Consider the following 19,392-nt stretch of genomic DNA (forward strand, 5'->3'; position numbering starts at 1 on the left):
CCGCTATCTCCGTTTTTGTAAGGCGTCACTGTTGAGCCGGCATCATTCAACTACGGCAAAGACGCGTCTATGAACAGCGGACGTGGCCAAATAACCCCCTTGACGGATCATTTTACACGTTAACACATAAAAAAGGTACAGCTACTCCACTGCATTGAGGAACCGAGGCGCCAGAATGCTCTACGAGGTTACTGCTGCGTTATCCACTGCAATACTGTTTTTTGTGTGCAATTTTTGTCTGCACAGATTTTTGAAACCATGCTCGTTTGGAAGAGATTTGTTTTTGAGAATGAAGGGAGAGAAAAAAAACTAGAACGCCTGTGTACATGTGAACTAGATTAGATTAGTCTTTTAAATCAGAAGTCCACAGAGAGGAACATATTAGCACGTGGCGTGATCCCCGTCTGTCACACCAGCTCATCGCTGAAAAGGTCCTGGAAAAGTCCTGGAAAACGATCTCGAGAAAAAGAGTGGGAGGCCCGAGTTAAGCTTAATTAATAACCGCACTAGAAATGTGCACAGTATCTTATGACCAGAGGTGCAAAAATAAGCCCCAGATTGTGATAAACCGGAATTATGTTGATGCTGGAGATGATACAGTTCCTCCGACATGTTAAACTTGTCTCTGGTGACAAAAAACACCAGGCACTTATGCGATCTGCATAAACAGGTCTGATTTGCTTCGTTCCACTTACGGCACGGGAAAGAAAAACAAACCTTTTTATTTAAAGCATGCCACCGAAGCCTCGCCGTCTCAGAGGTTAATGATCAAATCATTCACTCACTCAATCAATCAATCAAATCATTCTTAGGTCATTTAAAGAAACCCATGCGAAACCTGTGCACGACAACTTGATTTGCTATTCTTTCTCCCTTATTTTATTCCCCTCCCCCTCCCCCATGTCAGCTGTCTGTCTTTGATGAAATGAGTGCTTCACAATCCAAAACAAGCCGGGGCGACTAAAATCATATACTCTGAGAGCTCCCAATGGTCTGACACTTCAATTTCAAAATTTTCAGCGGGAGATAGGGAGAACATAGGTGGGCGTTATAAAAACCACATCGCTGGGAGAGTTAGGACCACCCCCCCACCGACTCTCCTGATTCCACAGACAAGACCATTTTCTCCTGGCGCTCTGACCTCCTCTGTGTCACTCAAAGCATGGAAGCTTGCTCTCCCTCAAAAAAAAAAATGTTTCTTTCTTTTTTTTATTATCATGCAACAGTTTACTTTTCGACATGTTCCGGTCCGCAGGTTTGACCATTTTGTGTGTGAACACGAGGATGCGAATGGACGAGTGGGTGCACTCCCACCCGCCTAATCGGCTGATGTTTAATGGTTATGCAGTTGTCTTGTCGCCTTAGCCGGAGCTTGATTATTGTGCCACAGCAGATGTCTATCTCCGAATGACATCGACTCACCAATTACAAGTCTCCGAGGCTAATTTGGCACCGTGCTGGGTCAGACCGGGGTCTCCCGCTCTACCTAAGCCACCGGAGCGTTTCAGCCAGCGGCAAGAAAAACAGCCCATTTGGTATAATGCTGCACTTATTTTTTTTCATAAAATGATTCCGTTCTGCTAACAAGGGGTCATTAGGACAATTGAGTTTGTGTCTGTGTATGCCTGATCAGCACAGGGGGATGAAGAGATGGGACTTTATTGATGCCTTTGGCACTGCATTTCTAGCGCGCGTGTGTGTGCGTGTTACGGGAGCCAGTTCCAGTTGAGGAAGCGGTTCCAATATTTCCAGAACCGATTGAAAATGTGTTTGTCTTATTGATTCCGGATTTCGATTCCCAACTCCTTTCTTTCTGGAGAAGGCCGCCATTTCCAGGCTTCCTCCCACGCTGCGACTGTGAAGTGCATCTCGGAGCAGCATAACAAGCAGGACTAGAAGGAATGCATTGTAAGTACATGTGTGCTTGCGGGAAGAGTCTAGGTGCCCCCGTTTGTCTGTACACTGCTTCAGTTCTACAGAAACTGCTCCTCTGCTGCATATTGTCGATGTGACCTGAATGTTTCCTCCCCAACGCACTCGCCTCATGTCACCCTTACAGCAACACTGCACCGCTTCATGGTTCGTTTGGCTCGGGTGTTGTTTGACATTTTTATGTGCTGAAACCAAAACTATATATATATTTTTCTGATATCTTCTGAGAAATTGTCGCTGTGTGTGTGTAATGCAACGTCTCACTGAGACGAGCAGAATACCTTGATTTGGGGAAAGAAAAAGAAAAAAATGCAGGACATGATCGCTAAGCAGATTGAGAAAATAGATTTTCAGGGACAACAGCATTGCTAAGGAGTCTGCACTCCACATCATTCTTACCTGATCCTCCTCTCCCCCGCCTTCCTCATCATACTTGAGAATGTTGTCTCGCACATCGTCCTCTGGGTCGATGAGGAGCTGCTTGGCCTGGCGCTCTTTGTCGCGCCGCTTCATCCACACCACGAACATCAGCACGAGGACTGATGGACAGCGAGAGGGAGATGTCATATTACAAAACATAATAAATGACATGTTTTCAGACAAATGTAATCGGATCCGATGTTTTAGAGCCTGGATGGGCGCCCGAACAAGGCTATCTTTTTGGTAATCCTGCAGTAATCTAGCCGCATCTCGGATAACGTTTAGCTGTCTTTGTAATCCCCCGTGTGCGTTTGTGTGATGCGGCGTTCGAGAGGGCCCGCTGAGACACTCACTGAGGAGGATGATGATGCAGAGGAGGATGGAGATGATGGCCCCGGTGCCCAGACCGGCCGCCATGATGTGCTGCTGGTCGGTGCAGTCTCCGTTCATGTCGCACTGGCACACTTTGATCCGCAGATAGGAGGTGTTGGACATGGGCAGGTTGCCCGAGTCCGTGATTATGATGGGGAGCTCGTAGATGCCGCTTTCCAGGAAGCCGATCTTCAGGCTCACCTGAGCATAGTCACCTGGGAGATGAGCGGGAGAACAAAAAAAGAGGCAGGGAGAGTGAGTGAGTGATCCACGGTGGCGCCTCGTCAGAGCCAACACGTAGGCAGCAGTGAGATGAGAGATTAAGTTACTCAATGTGTATGAAAATATTAAATAACACCGTGTTTCTTCAGCTTCTTTCAGGGGGGATTAAATCGAAACTCTGAATAGTCGTTTGTATAGGCCGTGTCACACAGTAAGATTACACTCCTTTTACCGCAAATATGCAGCGTAAATTCCTACCTGGAAGTTGCATCAGCATATCTAATCCAAAACATGGTCGGGATTTAGATTTGGAGCTTATAAATCTACTGAATACCTTTTTGATAATGCTGCTTAGGCTCAATTCCCAGCTGCAATAAATCCAAATGCCATTATCCTATTAAGATATATTCACTGCTTTTCAACTCACACCCTCTAATAGCTGAACACACAAACCACTCATGTTTTTGTCATTTTTCCCCTTCAAATTAGCATAAACAATTAATGACTGCACGGTATTGTTAATTGTTTTTTTTTGGTCTCTACCTGACCCCACTGCAGTGGGCAATTCCTCGCTCTTTAATTACGAAACAACGACTGATAAATGTTAAAACCATATTTATTTTGAAATAATAAATCGTGATTAATTGGAAAAAAAAGAAGCTAAAGAGAGTTATCTTCTCTTCTATCACACATTTGAATGAAAACGTCAGAGGAAGATTCGTGTCCACCCGAGCGCTCTGTGTCTCACCGCTGACTCTCGTGATGGTCCAGTTTCTCCTGACGTCAGAGGGCCGGTGGGCCAACTCAAAGGCAAAAGGCCCAGCGTTGGGGTTCAGGTCTCCGTCCAGTGCGGTGATGTTGATGGCATTTGGCTCTGGCTTCTGGCACACCTCCGTCTCCTGAGGGAACACCTTGGGAGCGTTGTCGTTGATATCCAGGAGGTGGATCTGCAGAGTACCTGTGCCGCTTGCTTGAGGCATACCTGCGTGGGCCATAAAATGACAAACACACACACACTCAGCACATACATATTTATAAAGTGGGGGAGAGTACACATGGATTGGAATAAATACTATGAGAATGCCGCTTCTCATTTTTGCAGTCATTATGCAGTCGACAGAGAAAAGTAAAGTATGGAGTTTATGCTTTGGGTCTCATGCTTTAATAAGACACTCTAAACAGCTATTTACTCTAGTGGGAGAAGACTCATCCAAACTGCATACTGATCTGAGAATCTAATCTCAAGTGAGAAGGCAGACAGAAAGAGGGAGATATCAGAACATTTGGGGAGTGTGTGTGTGTGTGTGTGTGTGTGTGTGTGTGTGTGTGTGTGTGTGTGTGTGTGTGTGTGTGTGTGTGTGTGTGCGCGTGCGTGCGCGCCTGAAGACCGTCTTCCTGACGAAGGACACGGGATGGGAATACTAAAGCAGACAAACAGAGCCCACTGTCGCTCCTCTCAGGCTCCTCTATGTATTCGCTCAGCTAAGAGGCTTTTTTTTTTAACCATTCAGGCCACGCTCAAAGGAGCTAGTCATCCAATCCTGACCCATTAATGCTGAGAAACCTCTTTATTGGTAGAGTTTTTAAGCCTATTGGCCTTAAGCTATGCTCCGCAGAACAGGGTAAACCTGAACAGAGGTAAATCCCAGCAGTGCGGGGAAGAGGTGAATGCATCCACACGCTGGACGGCTCTGGGATTGCTAGCACATTAACCTTCAACTAAGGTGGTCGGCGTTCCAGACACGGCAAGAGCCTGGTTCAAGGTTGACCTTCAAGCACAGAGGATGTATTTGCGGCTGTAACTGAGTTGGTGTTGTTGTTGGGTGTTTTTCAACTGATCGTGTGCGTTGGTGGACTTTCAGATGTATCACAGTGGAAGTCAAAGTGATGCTAGGTAGAAGATTGACCTTCGAGAGGCGGGCTACTGTAGAACATCCACTAGGTTTTCTTTCTGCATTATCTCCTTCTGAATGCTCTAACAACAGCAGGCATGGAACAGAGTGCTCATGTAACCGTCTGACTGAAACGCAGAGAGGGCGCGACCGGTGCGTCACGGGAGCTCAATTGGGTATTTTTGGCAAATGCGGCAGCACTTGAATGGTTACATACCGCTATCGGCAGCCAGGAATGTTGCATTGTACAGACTGTTCTTCACAAAGGGCGACTCTCGGTCCAAAACGGCAATTGTTGTGATGCGCCCGGTGTTCGGGTCAATCCTTAGCCAGTTGGCTGGATCTGAGAGTTTGGAGTATCTGAGGGAAGGAGAAAAAAGAAAAGAAAAAAGGGGTTTACACAGTGATTTATAATCCTTATTTTAAGCTGAATATCAAGTCAGGAGTTAATCTGCAAATTCTTATTTTAAAATTAGGGAGAAGGTTCAATTGTCTTTTCTGCAGAAGGAATTATTGCCGCAGAATTTAGTTTCCATTTCCAGTTCTGGCATCTTCTAAAGAAATGCCTTTTGTTTACGCAGAATAAATATTTCAGACATCATGCATTTTACATAATTCTAACTTTTGAGAACAGCCTCACATGGGAGACCAAACTGGCTCGTTATCAGGAGCTCAAACTAATTTGTAGGACAAACCGAGGCATTACAAAGCTAGCTTATTTCACATGGACTGTTTTCAGGCTGATAAACTCTATCACGGCCAAACAGCTGTGAGGCGAGGCGTTTGATGATGAACGGAGGAGGGAGGGGAGGGGGGGGAAATTAGAGGATGTTATAGCTGCGTCGTGTTATTCGAGCAGGAACGAAGCAGAAAGTGGCAAGTCATCTCAATCATCATGTCACTCTTAAGAGCTACTACAGTCAGTATCTTCCTTTCGGTTGTTGCTAAATATTTCAGCTGAGCGTGTGATAAAACATCTGTGCTGAATGTTTAAGGGAAAACAGACTATAAAAAGGGACTTGACTTCGCCACCTTTTTTTTTCTTTTTCTTCTTGTTACTGTAAAATCTACCTGATGCTTTGCTGCATGTAGCGATCCGGGTCCTGAGCCGTGAAGGTGGTCAGCGTCGACTCGGCCATAATTCCCTCGTCCAGCTTAATGAGTTTGGGGTTGGGCTCAAAGTAGGGACTCTCGTTCACATCGACCACTCTGATGGAGACGCTGGCGGTGGACTGACGGGGAGAGTGGATGCCTCTGGCCAGGGGGACCTCGTTCCTTGCTTCCACTGTCAGCACATACGTCCGACTGATTTCATAGTCAATGGGCTGCAAAACAGTGAGAAGGAGTGTTGAGAGAGAGAGAGAGGGGATCACGCAGCAGGATGCAGGATGAACTAAAAAAAAATTGAATCGCATTACATTTTTTGTAATGTGAAACCGGCGAGAGCAAATCAAGAGAACTCGAGCTTTGTCTTCCCCTTGCTTGAAAAATCGTATTGTGAAAGCTAACAATAGACTATGTGATGCAATAAGGAGACTTTATCCATTTGTGGTGCAGACACAACAGCAAGAGAGCTGGCATAGGAGCTGTGCACGCAACCGCTTCTGCCTTTTAGAGTCACGTTCAGTGTTAATTATGCATTTTCAAATTAGAATTCACCAGTACAATTACACTGTACTAATTATGGTCAGAAATTGATTGTAACAAAAATAAAACTATGATGATATGTGACAAATCTGCTGTAGTGGCCTTTAATTTGATCAGTACTGGATATTAATGGAGAGACAACCTCCCCCGAACCTCTCAGTGCAGCATTGTAACACATTATCCAATACCACCATGTCACTTGACTAAGTGTAACAAATGTTCACCTGCATTTTATAATAAGCTGTTGATCACAAAATGTGTCTTTTTATCCCAAAATGAGGGCGGTATTACACAATGTGTCTACTGTGACTATGCATTACACTTTGTGTAGTTGTTACATCACGATACAAGCATGCCCACATTTCCTCTGCATCTCCACGTAATTACAGGGGGCGGAGTTTGAAGAGGAGGCCTCACCTTGACGACCGTCACCAGGCCCTCGTTAGTGGTCGGATCAGTGGGCACCGAGAACCTGCCGGTGGGGTCGCCCCCGGTGATTTTGTAGACGGCGTTCCAGGCCGGCGTGTTGGGCTGGTCCTTGTCAGTCACCGTCAGGTTGGCCACGATGACGTTCACGCGGTTTTCAGGCACCTCGCCGAAAAACTGCATGAATAAACCATGAACACACAGACCAGCGAGCCGTTAGCGATACTGCTGAGGCAGCAGAACATATTCCCGAAGCGGCACAGCGGATAAACAGACATCTAAAAAAGATAACTCATCATGTCGTCATGGTCATCCCATTCCCCGTCTTCCCCCGACAGCACAACAGTGGCATTACAAATTTCAGTGACTCAGTAAGTGCCTCTTTCACTCAGGCATGCATCCCAGTAGTTGCATGTGTCAACATTTGGAGGAGGATATAACACTTTACGCATGGCTGGCTGCTTGAATATCTGTTTGGCTTCAGAAACGCTGGTCAAGCAGAACTAGGCAAGTGAGCCGGACTGGCGGTTGAGTGTTATGTATGTATGTGTATGTATATATATATATATATATATATATATATATATATATATATATATATATATATATATATATATATATATATATATATATATATATATATATATATATAATCCGACTGTGCTTCTTACCGTCTCAGCGGTGAACTCTGGCGGGTTGTCGTTCACGTCAGTGACTCTGATGACAGCGGTGGCCGTGTTGGAGAGGCCGTACATCGGGTTGCCCTCCATGTCGGTGGCCTGGATGATCAGCGTGTACTGAGGCACTTTCTGGAGGGAAAGGGAAGAGAGGCAATGGCGAGGATTAAAGCACAATTCTTTGAACCATATTATCAACTCTGGAGCCATGGTTTGGAGAATCTCACTTAATTGTCAGTTTGTATGTAAATGAGGAATAAAAGATTAGACCAGCCACACCGCTCTAACAAATTGTCAGCAATATATAAACGATTTCAGAATTGTTTTGTTTTCTGGACTGATGGTTCAGATTGCAATGTGTGTCCCTAGTAAGCTGGCACCTCAATGCACATCAGTATAAACCAATCTGGCCCGCTTCTTAACTATGATGAGAAATGGCGGCTTTCTACATAAATCCCTTTCATTCGCTGTGGGGGGCGCGAGTTTGCGAGTGCATGTGTGAAACTTGCACCTCTGCTATGTACACCATCGCAAAGCTAACAAATGACTCTCCTCACATTAAAAGCCACTCAGGTGACGGACCAGTTGCTAGGTAATGAGAGTCGGGGCAAATTACTTTCATGGTGGCAACTGGCGGACATAAAACAGCGGCCCCAGGGTGGAAGTGATTGAGCAGCCACCTAGCCAGATTGCCCTCAGTAGAATTGCACCAACTGGCTCCAGCTTTCTATATTTCTATTTTTATGTATTTTCTCAAACAGCCATGCGATCCAATTAAAGCTTCTCCTTTCAGAGAAAGAAAGACTGAGAGGGTGAGGATGAAGGAAAGGAAACATTTAGCTGCTCAGTGATGCACGCTGCCTCCTTGTAAGAGTAAATAAGTGTGAAACAGCAAAGTCCATTTCTACTTCTCATTTAGTCGGCAATCAACAAAATTCACTTTGGCTCATTAGCTCCCAGACAGTCTGGATATCAGCAAATATACTACGCTGTGTTTTGTCATCACATTTAGAAAACGAAAAAAAGAAAAAAGAAATGTTCAGCCCATTTATGTGAACATGAAAAATGGATGCGTTGATATAAATCTACAACGGCCGGCAAATGCAAGATGAAAATGAATCAATATAATAGTTGGCCTTCCGAATGAAAGTCTCACTTAAATGCTGAAATACTCAATACTACATTCATAAAAACATTAAGTTTCCAGAAATAGAAAAAAAAGCTTTGTAGGAAAGACGACGGGTTAAGTACCTCTCTGTCCAGGCCGGCCGCCACCGTAATGATGCCTCCCGTCTTATTGTTGATGGTGAACATGTTGGAAGTCGGGCTCTCTGGGTTCTGAGACAGGATCTTGTAACGCAGCATCCCGTTGGCTGTTTTTGGGTCGTCTTTGTCAACAGATGTCACCGTCATAACAAATGTTCCTGGAGGATAGAAAGCAAATACTTTAACTCATTCTTTTAATTGGCACTGAATGGTGCCATATTGAACCCTACTGGATTTAAAGCTTTGTAGCATAGAAATGTTCTTTTCTTGTCATCTTAAAATACCCTGAAATGCTTTAATGCAAAGTTTACAAAAAAGTGGCCACCCCAGGAATGCCATCGATACCGTTTGAGCTGCCGGCACTACGGCAGCATGTGACGCCTGGGGCTCGGGCTGCAGCCCATCGGTTGCTCAAACAGTGTGGTGCAGAGCTTGGCTTCGCGTGGTGCATTACCTGGCTTGGAACCCTCTGGAACAGTGCCGTTCCAGATCTGATGAGTGAACTCGGGTCTGTTGTCGTTCATGTCGATCACATTGATCACAATGTCAATAGGGTTTTCTACCTGGTTGCCGTTCAGGTCCACCGCATGAGCTCTCAGCTGGAGGAAACACAAACACATCTGGGCTGTAGAACCGTTCTCAACTGTGCAAACACAAACTCAATGTCAATGTCACCAGTTGTACTTTCCAATTGGTATTTCATTCTGGTTTGGTTTGTTTTTTTGGGAGATACCTGCCACAGGGTTGTCAACACCACAAGCCTTTTAGCGGCGTTTTCATTGTCGCTCTTGAAAACAAACTGATTATACAGTATTCAGCACTGTTGCCTACACTGGTTCAGCACAAGTTCACTTCTGATTGAAGAAAACAACTCTGATTTGCTGCATTTTTTTTCTGCGTACTTCAAGTACATCTCTCCTACATACTGCAAGGTTGGTGCCTTACACAGGAGTTATATTTGCTGCATTCATCCTCTGGAATAAATGTAGGTTAAACAAAACAAAAAAAAGGCTATGGACACAATCCTTCATATGTAATACGGTATTACATATGAAGGATTGTGTCCATAGCCTTTTTTGTTTTTAAGGTATTATACCTTAAAGTAGAGTTGGAGTGTAAATAAATCAATGAATTATATACTGAATGTTACAGAATATTGAACAGCATCAAATGCATACAGTAGGTTTAATAGTAAAAATGACTCCTCCTGTATAAATCTACAGTTTACACTTCAGCATGGGCGTCTGTGAAGGTTTCTTGCCGTGAAAGTATTCTGTGACCTTTAAACATCATGCAAGTAGATTTAACTACAGCTCTGCTTGGTGTCTACCCTTTTGGGTTAAAGCACATGATTGAATAGCCTTAAAAGCTAAGCTATATAATTCAAAGACCACTGCAATGTAATGGGAGAACCACTAATGAATAAAGCAGCTCTGAAGGAGCTGGAGGTTATCATAATGCATATAGCACACTCCGTTCACTCAAAAGCATCACGTTAAATCCTCGACATTCTCAGACGGATAAGTCACACTTCCTGGGAGCCCCAGGTCTTTATAGGGTCTAAGGAGACCTGTATAGGCTACACATGACCCTTGAGCACATCACAACTGGCAGTAATGTACTGCACAGACAGAGAGAACGCCATATTCCAATTATGGGGATATTATTTCAAACAATTTTATTTTTAACCATCGTGCCTGACGTACATGGAAGTTGGAGATGTGCTCTCGATCCAGGGGCTTGTTGACAGATAACTCTCCGGAGATCGGTTCAATGATGAACATGCCGGTGGGGGGCTGGTCAGCTCCAGGACCCGTCACACTGTATCTGAGGGACCGGTTTTTGTCGTGGTCCGACCGGATCTGTGGGTGGAAAATTGTGTCAATGACAGCTACAAAGCAATGCTGACCGTACCCTAGCTCCTACTTCATATATCATATCTGATAACAACATTGACTGACTGTGCTCTTTTTACATCGACATATAAACGCTTGTACCGAAGTCTATGTGTTCAATGTGATGTTTATTTCAGCACCGATCACAGTATTAGTATAAAAATAGATTGCTGTGTAAGCAAAAGAGTGCATATGAAGAGAGAGTGTGTGTGTGTGTGTCTGTGTCTGGGCTGTCTATCCTGTTTGCCATGTAAGCTGAGACCCTCTGTGCCTACACCCTGGATCCATGCTGAGCAAACCGTGTATTTCCTCATCCTAGTATCATCTATTACAGCCCAGAAACATCCTTCTAATATGACCGGATTAAATATAAAAGCACACAAATAGCATGTACAGGACTTAAATAACTCTGTTCGGAAGTCAGCTTAACATGTTGAAAACAGGATCTACTTCTTAGCTGTCCCTGCGAGTATTGCTTGCCATCTACACCCGGCGCTGACCAGAGAATGGGAGAAAATGAATTTCTCCGTGCGTGTCCTTGAGACATGATAAAAAGAGTATAATATCTCAACAGGCAACCAAGGAACAATTGTGCTGGTGGCCACTTCAGATTGCTCTCTGCCTCTAAGTAATGCCAGGTTACATTAAAAACGACCGGCGACCGTCCCCTTGAAACAAAAGATAAATAACAGAGGGGGGGAAAGAGCCTTGACCTTTAGCCAAGTGCTGTAAATACGAAGCATTTGGTGAAAGCATAAGTCTAACGTCTGTGACCCTCTGAGTGGGCACTTAGGGCAACGGGGACCTTCAAGGTTGTCATATCTAGCAAAAGGCATTTTCTTTCATGCCGTGAGAGTGGTGTGCGTGTGTGTGTGCGTGTGTGTTACGTTACCCGGACAAGCTCTTGTGGGAATGGGCCTCGTGAGTTCTCTGGGACATTGATTGGGGGGATGACCCAGTCTCTCTTCGTGCGTTTGAGTTGGCTGTCCACGTTTCGTGATGGAAACACTATTTCCTTCAAATCCTCGGACGTGACTGGAGGGGCAGCAACTTGCTGGACCTGTGAAAAAGGAAATGATTAAGTTCAAGGGCTGGGCAGTGATCATACCTTTTGCAGAAGAAAAAAAAACACACGGGTAGATTAATTTGGTCGATCGGTCCACCTGCAGACTGAAAGACTGCCGAATGGATCGTCATGAAATGTTAGACGGGCATTCGTGATCCCCAGGGGATGAACCCTATAGCGTCAGTGATCTCCTCAAGCGCTCCATTGTTTAATCTAGTGCCATAATCAGGTCAAAATGTCAATACTTCCAATACCTGAGGATAAAACGAATGGCCTGTCGTGTCATTTTGATAGCTGGTTGGCAAACATGCTAAACTAAGCCGAAAGGTCAGCCACACAAAAATGCTAGCATTGCTGTCGACTCTTAGTCTTGTTATTGTGGGTATTCTGCAGGAATGAAATACTTAATCCTGATTGTGTATCCATCATTAGGCAAAAGTCAATAGCAACCAGTGCCAACCAAAACACTGTGGCGACACCTTACTGCAAAGAACGCTATTGCGGGCCGACTTCCATCTTGGTTATATCAAGCGGATGTGGTGATAAAAGGAAACGGGCTGCAATTTCCTGCTAAACTAATAAGCTCTTCCAAATGTAATTGAATATGTATTCCGAATGTGTGCTCAATCACACAATCCATTTTCTGTGACTTTCTTTGTAGCTTAAAATATCTACAGGACAACATGTGATGATATGCCTTGAAATGCTTTGGTGTGGTTACCGCAGCGGCGGCGGCACACGGCCAGCCCTCTTTGCTTTAAACGGCAGACCCCTTCTTATGTCCTGATAAAATGCGCCCACACAGACAGACCAGCTTCCATAATGGATCTGCCATCCTCCCTCGGCTGTAATGAATGAGATTTGAAACAAAGGAGGCTGGTACCTGCAAGCCAGACACTAAACACACAGATGGCGCAAATTGCCTATGCCGCTCCAGAGACTGAGGAGACTGAAGTAGTGCCAGGGAAAGTTAAAATAACCTTGAACAAAATGAGGCAGGAAGGAAAACAGAAAAACAATATGTAAAATCAGTCAATGTCAATGAATGATAGCTGGGCTTTCAACAGAGCCGTCACGTCCCTTGAAGTGTCTTCCCTACTGCTGCCTGTAATTATTTGAATGTTGATTGGTTTGCGAGGTAGTCAAGTCCTACAGAATACCATAAAGTGTCCCATTCAAATACAGAAATTAATTACCCCTTTGTCACCTTATAGCGTGACCCATATCTCCCACTCGCCCTCCCCCCCACCTCCTAACATCTGGGGAGCTGTCGCAGAGCTTCCACTAATCATGTTTGAAATCCGATTATACTGCTTTCACACATTGGAAATGCAGAGAGGCAAGCGGACAGATAGCGAAGGAGCATGCCTCAGAAAATATCTATTACCCTATTAGAATGGGCACGAGTGAGAGCAGTAATTATTTGCAACCCGCGTCTGGAATGATGAATGGCACGCTGGGATCGCTCAGCCCGACACGCAGCTATCTGCGGTGCGCTGGAGGTCCCGCGCCTATCTACGCTCTCCAAACCCCCCTCCATCTTCTGACTAGGAGTCTACTTTAGAGTCCAGGGGAGTGTTCGGCTGAGTGATGACCTGCGTGCCTGTGTCTCTGTGTGTGTGTGTGTGTGTGTGGCGGGGAATTTGATGTGTGTATTTGCCCTTTTTAGAAAAATTCCCTCTTTCAGACCCTGACATGTTTTCTCCTCACGGACTGCAGCGGAGCTGAGGTTGCACTAGAGGTGGAGACGGTGGCCGAGGACACTCGTGTTAATGAGGATATTGTTTGGTTGTCATTGATTAAAATGTTTCCCCAAGGCAGCCGCAATCATGGACAAATACAAAAAATAGAGTAAATTGCTTATGTGATTAAGAGATGCGTGATGATTCATGACAATAATTGTGCTGAGGGGGAAGATAACCGCTCATGACCTCATAAACGTGGGAGATACGGGAAAGTCAATCCGTGATTTCATTACGGACAAATCGGGGGCAAACCCCAACCACTCTCTACGGATACAGATCAGAGTACAGCTGCTGGTGATGCAGCTGATAATCTGTATAACAATGTACAGCCATTGAGGGGTTCTGATTTTTATTGGAAAAACTAAGGAGAAAAAAAAGCCTCCTGAAAGTGCCTTTTGGCCTGTTTGGGACGAGCATGTATTTGCCTTTGACCAGCCGACGGTGAGTAATGGTACCATTAAAAGCACATACCTGCAGGAGTCCCTATAGTAAATGAGTGTCAGTGGCTAACGACGATGTTTTGTAAAGCCATGAAATCATTAACGGCCACAAGTTTAATTTGGGCCCAGCAGACAGTAACTACACACAACTGGTGGTATTAACTTTTAATCTGCACCCACATACAATAAAAACACCCGCCTTTCCTGAGATCATCTGCTTTGCTGCTCATTTTGGAACGGCCACTTGTGGCCATTTGCTTAACTGTATAACAGGGATATAAAAAATTTTTAGATAAAGAGACACACATTGCTCTTTATAAAACAAACACTATTATTTCTTTCGGGGGGGCGTTCATTAAGACGCCACAAGGCTAATGATCCAAGATCTTGCGGCAATGATCATTAACGTATGCACATAAAGGCTCACTCATACGCTACAGAGTGGGTCCGGATAGACAGCAGCACACTGAGCAGAGAAAAGTACAGATGCACTGATCATTCAGCTGATTTGGATCTGGCATGTCCGAATCCAGCAAACAAATACATAGTTGTAGATGAAAAAGCAGTTGACACTCTTTAAAAAGCATACATACACAGTATGGAATAATTTCTCGGATTCCTCCGATACGTAAATACTACAAACACATGATGTTCCTAATTTATGAACAGAAGATAGAATTTTCCATTCAAGAGAAGCTAGAACAATTGTTTGTGTGTTATCAATTACAGCTCGTCCAAAGAAAGAAAATGTCTGCAGGTCAGAAATAAAAGAAAAAAGAAAGTGTGTGTGTGTTTGTGTGTGTGTAGCGCCACCCCCACAGGTTTAAAGCAACAGATATTATCTAATTCCGCAGCATCACATAATCCACTGGCACTGAAGTCAGAAACCTCTACAATAACCCGGCCTTTGGAGCTTCTTTTCATTTCCTGGTTACAAGGTGGACAGAAAGGACATGAGCAGTGCTGTTTTTTTGTGCACTTCCTCTGATCCCCGGCCAACCACAACGTTGACACATGAGCACACGGCCGTTCTAACTAATTGCAGATGACTGCGCAGCACGTCCAGCGGAACGGTGCAGATGCTTCCCGTCTTCCACAGCGTTGAGAGAGGTGTGTCCCCTTTTGGATGATAAGGCAATAACCCCACAATCACAAGGCCCGCTCACTGAATTATCAACTTTACGAGGAGCCATTTTGCATCTGCTCTTGCTACCCACTGACCGTGTAGAGTATATGTTTGTGCTCCTGGTAAATTGACACATTAAGTTTTAATTAGCGAGCATCCATCCAGTCTCCCGGAACACCTGCTACAATTTAGGGAACTAGTCGTCTGTGAATGTGTAGTGTGCCTAATAAGCATAAGTTATTTGATGCGAGGGCAGAATTGATCATTCCACCTTTTGGCAGCGGTAACATCAGTCAACAAACAAGTCAGAGATGTCATGGAGGCGGTTACGGTAATTCACCTGCTGGCTGGAGTGCGCGGAGGGTGTCAGGCTAACTTGGGCCACCCATTGCTCCAGAGTAGTGGCGTCACTGGCTTTGATCTGCAACGGTGACGCGGCAGACGCAGAGTGCTGAATGGTCCTGGCAGCGTAAACGACTCCGTCGGCCTCTATCCGGAAGTCAGTCGGGTTACTGCATTCAAACCGCACCAGGCCCCCTCGGCCACAGTCGACAAACCTCACTGCGAGAGACAGAGACAGGGAGGGGAAAATAAATAAGTAAATTGGCCCCAAAGTGAGAGAGAAACCTGGAGGTAAAACTAGCGATGGAGACAAAGGAGGCGGAAGACAGACAGCCAGCCAGACACAGAGGGTCCACAAAGGTTTTCTGATTTTTCTTCTCGCTCATGCATTATTCACCTCAAGCTGTGCCCCAAAGGTATTGCTCAAAACAGGTGCAGTGGAGGAGAGAGTTGGAGGGGGAGAAAAGTAAAGAAGAAAGAAAAAAGGGAAATGTGCCCCTTAAGGTCTATTAAATGAGTACCTGAAAACCCAAACATTACATTAAAATCCTGAAGCGTAAATTAGACCAAGTCTAAACGCCCCCACTGCGTTTGCGCTTGAGAAAATACATCCAGCATATAAACATGTTTCCGGGATTCCGCTGGATGAGTCCAGTTTTATTTTCAGCTGAGGCCATCACATGCTAGCTTTGTCCCCCCATGACATACAGGGTTGCCTTTCCGTGGATGACTGCCGATCCTCAGCTCCTCGAGAGACAGAAGTAAGCGCGTGTGATGTTTATTTCATCAGCGTGTTTCTCTCACAAACACACACACACACACACACACACACACACACACACACACAAAAACAAGACAGAAACTCGTGCATGCAAACATACACTGCAGACAGGTGGCTCATGGGGTCTCGAGTCCCACCGCTGCCTCAGTGGCACAACACTGGTTCATGTTTCAAGTGAGTGACAGTACAGCAAAGCCTATGTAGCTCCTATGTGTACACACACGTACACACACCCTTCAACACCGAAGAGCATCATTGTCTGATCCTTTTGTGTGGATATGTTTCCCTGAAACCACCCCCACTCCCACGACCCCCTCCTGTTTAGGGCACACAAAACTGCATAAAGGAAAAGATGAAGAAAAAAAATCCCCCTCCGGCCACAGAGATCACAACGTTACCATATATCGCTTGTATGGAGGCTCTGCTGGTGCCGTTTTGAATTATTAAAAAGGAGATGTGGAATTACTTAACAAAAGCCTTGAAGGAGGGTGCCTAATCTTCCTTTGTGCTGCTACCTTGGAGACCCACAGATGTCTCCAGAGTATCGTGTGCACTCGGAGGCGCATCGAGTTCCTCTGGGCTCGGGGGTGGATCCATTCAGGGTCCAAAGGAAGTCATACGTTTAGCCCCCGGACCTAATTTAATAAATCGCCACATAAACACATGCAATCAATTGTCCTGAAGTGCGCCACTCACTTTGAGGACATGAACGATTCCGTAGTGACGGAACTAGGGTTGCAAAATTTCGGGAATACTCAAAGTTGGAAACTTTCCACGGGAATAAACGGGAATATACGGGAATAAACTGGACATGTTGGGGTAATTTAACTGTGTTTACCTTGTCATAAGCAGACATGCATGCAAACATTTATAATACAACTTTTAAAAATGACATTTTTGACATTTTGTGAGTAGAACTCACTATTCTTTCATCGAACAACAAAAACATGAATGTTGAATGAAAAAAGGTGTATTCCCTATGATCACCACCCTCCAACCCAATTTTTTTGTTGCGAGCTATAATTGAAATCTCTATATGCAACTCGGCGCTCTCACACTTGCCAGGCATAGGGCTGAAACGTTCAGACGCAACACTGATGACAAAGACGTTCAAAAACAACAGAACGTTTTATGTTTACGTTTCTGGCAGACAATGATCCCAACCAGGGAACACTTTTTTTTTTTTTTTAATTCCCGAGCCAAAATTCCCGTGGAAACTTTCCAGGAACTTTCCGTAAATTTACCGAAAAATTTCCGCCCATTTGCAACCCTAGACGGAACTCAACGTGGCGAGTTTGCTGTCAGTTCAGTGGGAGTCTTTACTTTAGGCTTCGCTGTCGTTTACGGTCTGTCGTACTCATTCCTGTCCTCTTGACCTGTGCGTTTCACAGAAGGCGGGGCTTGCCGCTAACTTGTTTTCGCAGATGACGGCACACTTGTAATGCACAGCAGACGGGGGTATGTTGAATTTTTGGAATGTTTATGTACCGAGGTGGCTCACACAGATGCGTGGATTAGATGCAGCCTTATAAATCATAGCCCCGCCTGTGGTCATATTTTTTTAAAGCACTTTCTAAATAGCGAAGGACAGGTCGCCGACAGGTGATTTGTAATCGAATCGTGACTACAGGGAAGATTCACACCTCAACGCCATCACGACATCAACAGCATAAGACGGCTGAATGCGGCGCCTGTTGCTCGTAACAGCAGTCATGGCAAACGTTGCCAGGTAGATACAGGCGGGATGACTGTGGCTCAGTGGTTAGCATGCCCGTCTTACAATCAGAGGATCGGTGGTTTGAGCCTCGGCTCCGCTACTCCATGACGATGTGTCCTTGAGCAAGACACTTAACCCTGAATTGCTCCCTGTTGCTGTGACTACGGTGTATAGAGCAAAAATGTAAGTCTGACAAAAAGCGTCAGCTAAAATGTAATATAATACCCTTGGTGCCAGATGTACCTGTGAACGCTTAAGGACGATGTTCTTATAAAAAGCCTGTTTTTTTGGTATTTATTTTGTTTTTTGAATGTGGGAAACAGAATGCAAGTAAGAAAGAGACGGCGAATGAATCAAAAGTAGAAGGCCACGTGAGGGAACTTTGTCATGCAGTGTAGCCGCAACGTTTCCACCCCAGATGAATGGAAATGCAGTCTTGTTATACTTCATCAAAACCGAAATGAGGAGAACAAATCGAACAGGCCCGTGAGCTGCACTCCATTACGGCTACTGCTGAAAGATTTAAAACACTGACGAAACTAGAACACTTTCACTGCAAAAGTTTGCAAACTGTACTGAAGAATTGTGTCTAAATAACAGCACAGCGAGGTGAAACAGCGTTGCCGGTGAAACAGCGCTTGATGAAAATAGAAGATCATGACGAGATCTTTCCTCCATACTGGAATACACTTGATATTGACCATCTCCTTCCTGGCTGCTTTTGCTTAATTACCCTTGACCAATTAGCTTTTCTTCTCTTTTTTTTCCTCCTCTTTGAACCCGACACAGCTTACATTAGATAGATGACCTTCTTTCTCTGGAGGTTTTCCCCCAAAGCCAGCCGCCTGTAAACTCAAAGCCTTGAGGCAATCACCGGCCAGCCAAAGTCAGCAGATCCTCAGACAGAGGGAGAATACAGAGTAAGGGGCTGTCAAGATAACTCACAATGCAGCAGAACACAGTCCATAGCCGGGGAATGTCTCACTCCCACGGCTCCGACTGAGGCGGTGATGCTTTATAAGGGTATACAGCAGGTGGAAGGAGAGCCAAAACGTTAGTTGATTCATCGATACTTAAATAAATTAAAGATATTTGGATTATGGCCCATTAGTCTGATAATATGAAGAATTTAAATAAATGTATATAAATGAGTTGCATTCAGGTAAATTAGTTCCATGCGGGTTTGAGTTTGCTGATGATTAAAAGGAACGGCTCAATGTTTTGGGTTATTTCGTCTTCGGGCATTCCAGTCATCCGTTCTCCACTAAGTACGAAGAGGAAGTAATGCAGCACCGATTCTTCTTATCTTACAAACAGTAATTTATAGACCACAGATGTCTATCTGGCTTGATTTATATGGTTTAAGACAAAACATGTATGCCTTTAACCAACTCCTTATCAGCACAGCCATCACTAAATGTATTTA

General features: G+C 44.8%; 1 protein-coding gene across 1 annotated transcript in view; it reads right to left on the bottom strand.

Annotated features, from left to right (window-relative positions):
- The window catches only part of cdh2 (cadherin 2, type 1, N-cadherin (neuronal)), a gene marked incomplete at its 5' end in the record, with an annotated part of 56,515 nt that overhangs the window by 4,703 nt on the left and 32,420 nt on the right, over positions 1–19,392 (bottom strand). The window contains 12 exons of the mRNA XM_079218541.1: positions 2,332–2,471; positions 2,706–2,939; positions 3,695–3,928; positions 5,056–5,198; positions 5,910–6,163; positions 6,903–7,088; positions 7,583–7,720; positions 8,840–9,012; positions 9,309–9,453; positions 10,561–10,716; positions 11,642–11,809; positions 15,467–15,687. Coding sequence (XP_079074667.1) covers positions 2,332–2,471; positions 2,706–2,939; positions 3,695–3,928; positions 5,056–5,198; positions 5,910–6,163; positions 6,903–7,088; positions 7,583–7,720; positions 8,840–9,012; positions 9,309–9,453; positions 10,561–10,716; positions 11,642–11,809; positions 15,467–15,687 — 2,192 coding nt within the window. The remainder of the gene's footprint in view (positions 1–2,331; positions 2,472–2,705; positions 2,940–3,694; positions 3,929–5,055; positions 5,199–5,909; positions 6,164–6,902; positions 7,089–7,582; positions 7,721–8,839; positions 9,013–9,308; positions 9,454–10,560; positions 10,717–11,641; positions 11,810–15,466; positions 15,688–19,392) is intronic.

Source organism: Taurulus bubalis, assembly GCF_910589615.1.
Source record: "Taurulus bubalis genome assembly, chromosome: 1".
Lineage (NCBI taxonomy): Eukaryota > Metazoa > Chordata > Actinopteri > Perciformes > Cottidae > Taurulus > Taurulus bubalis.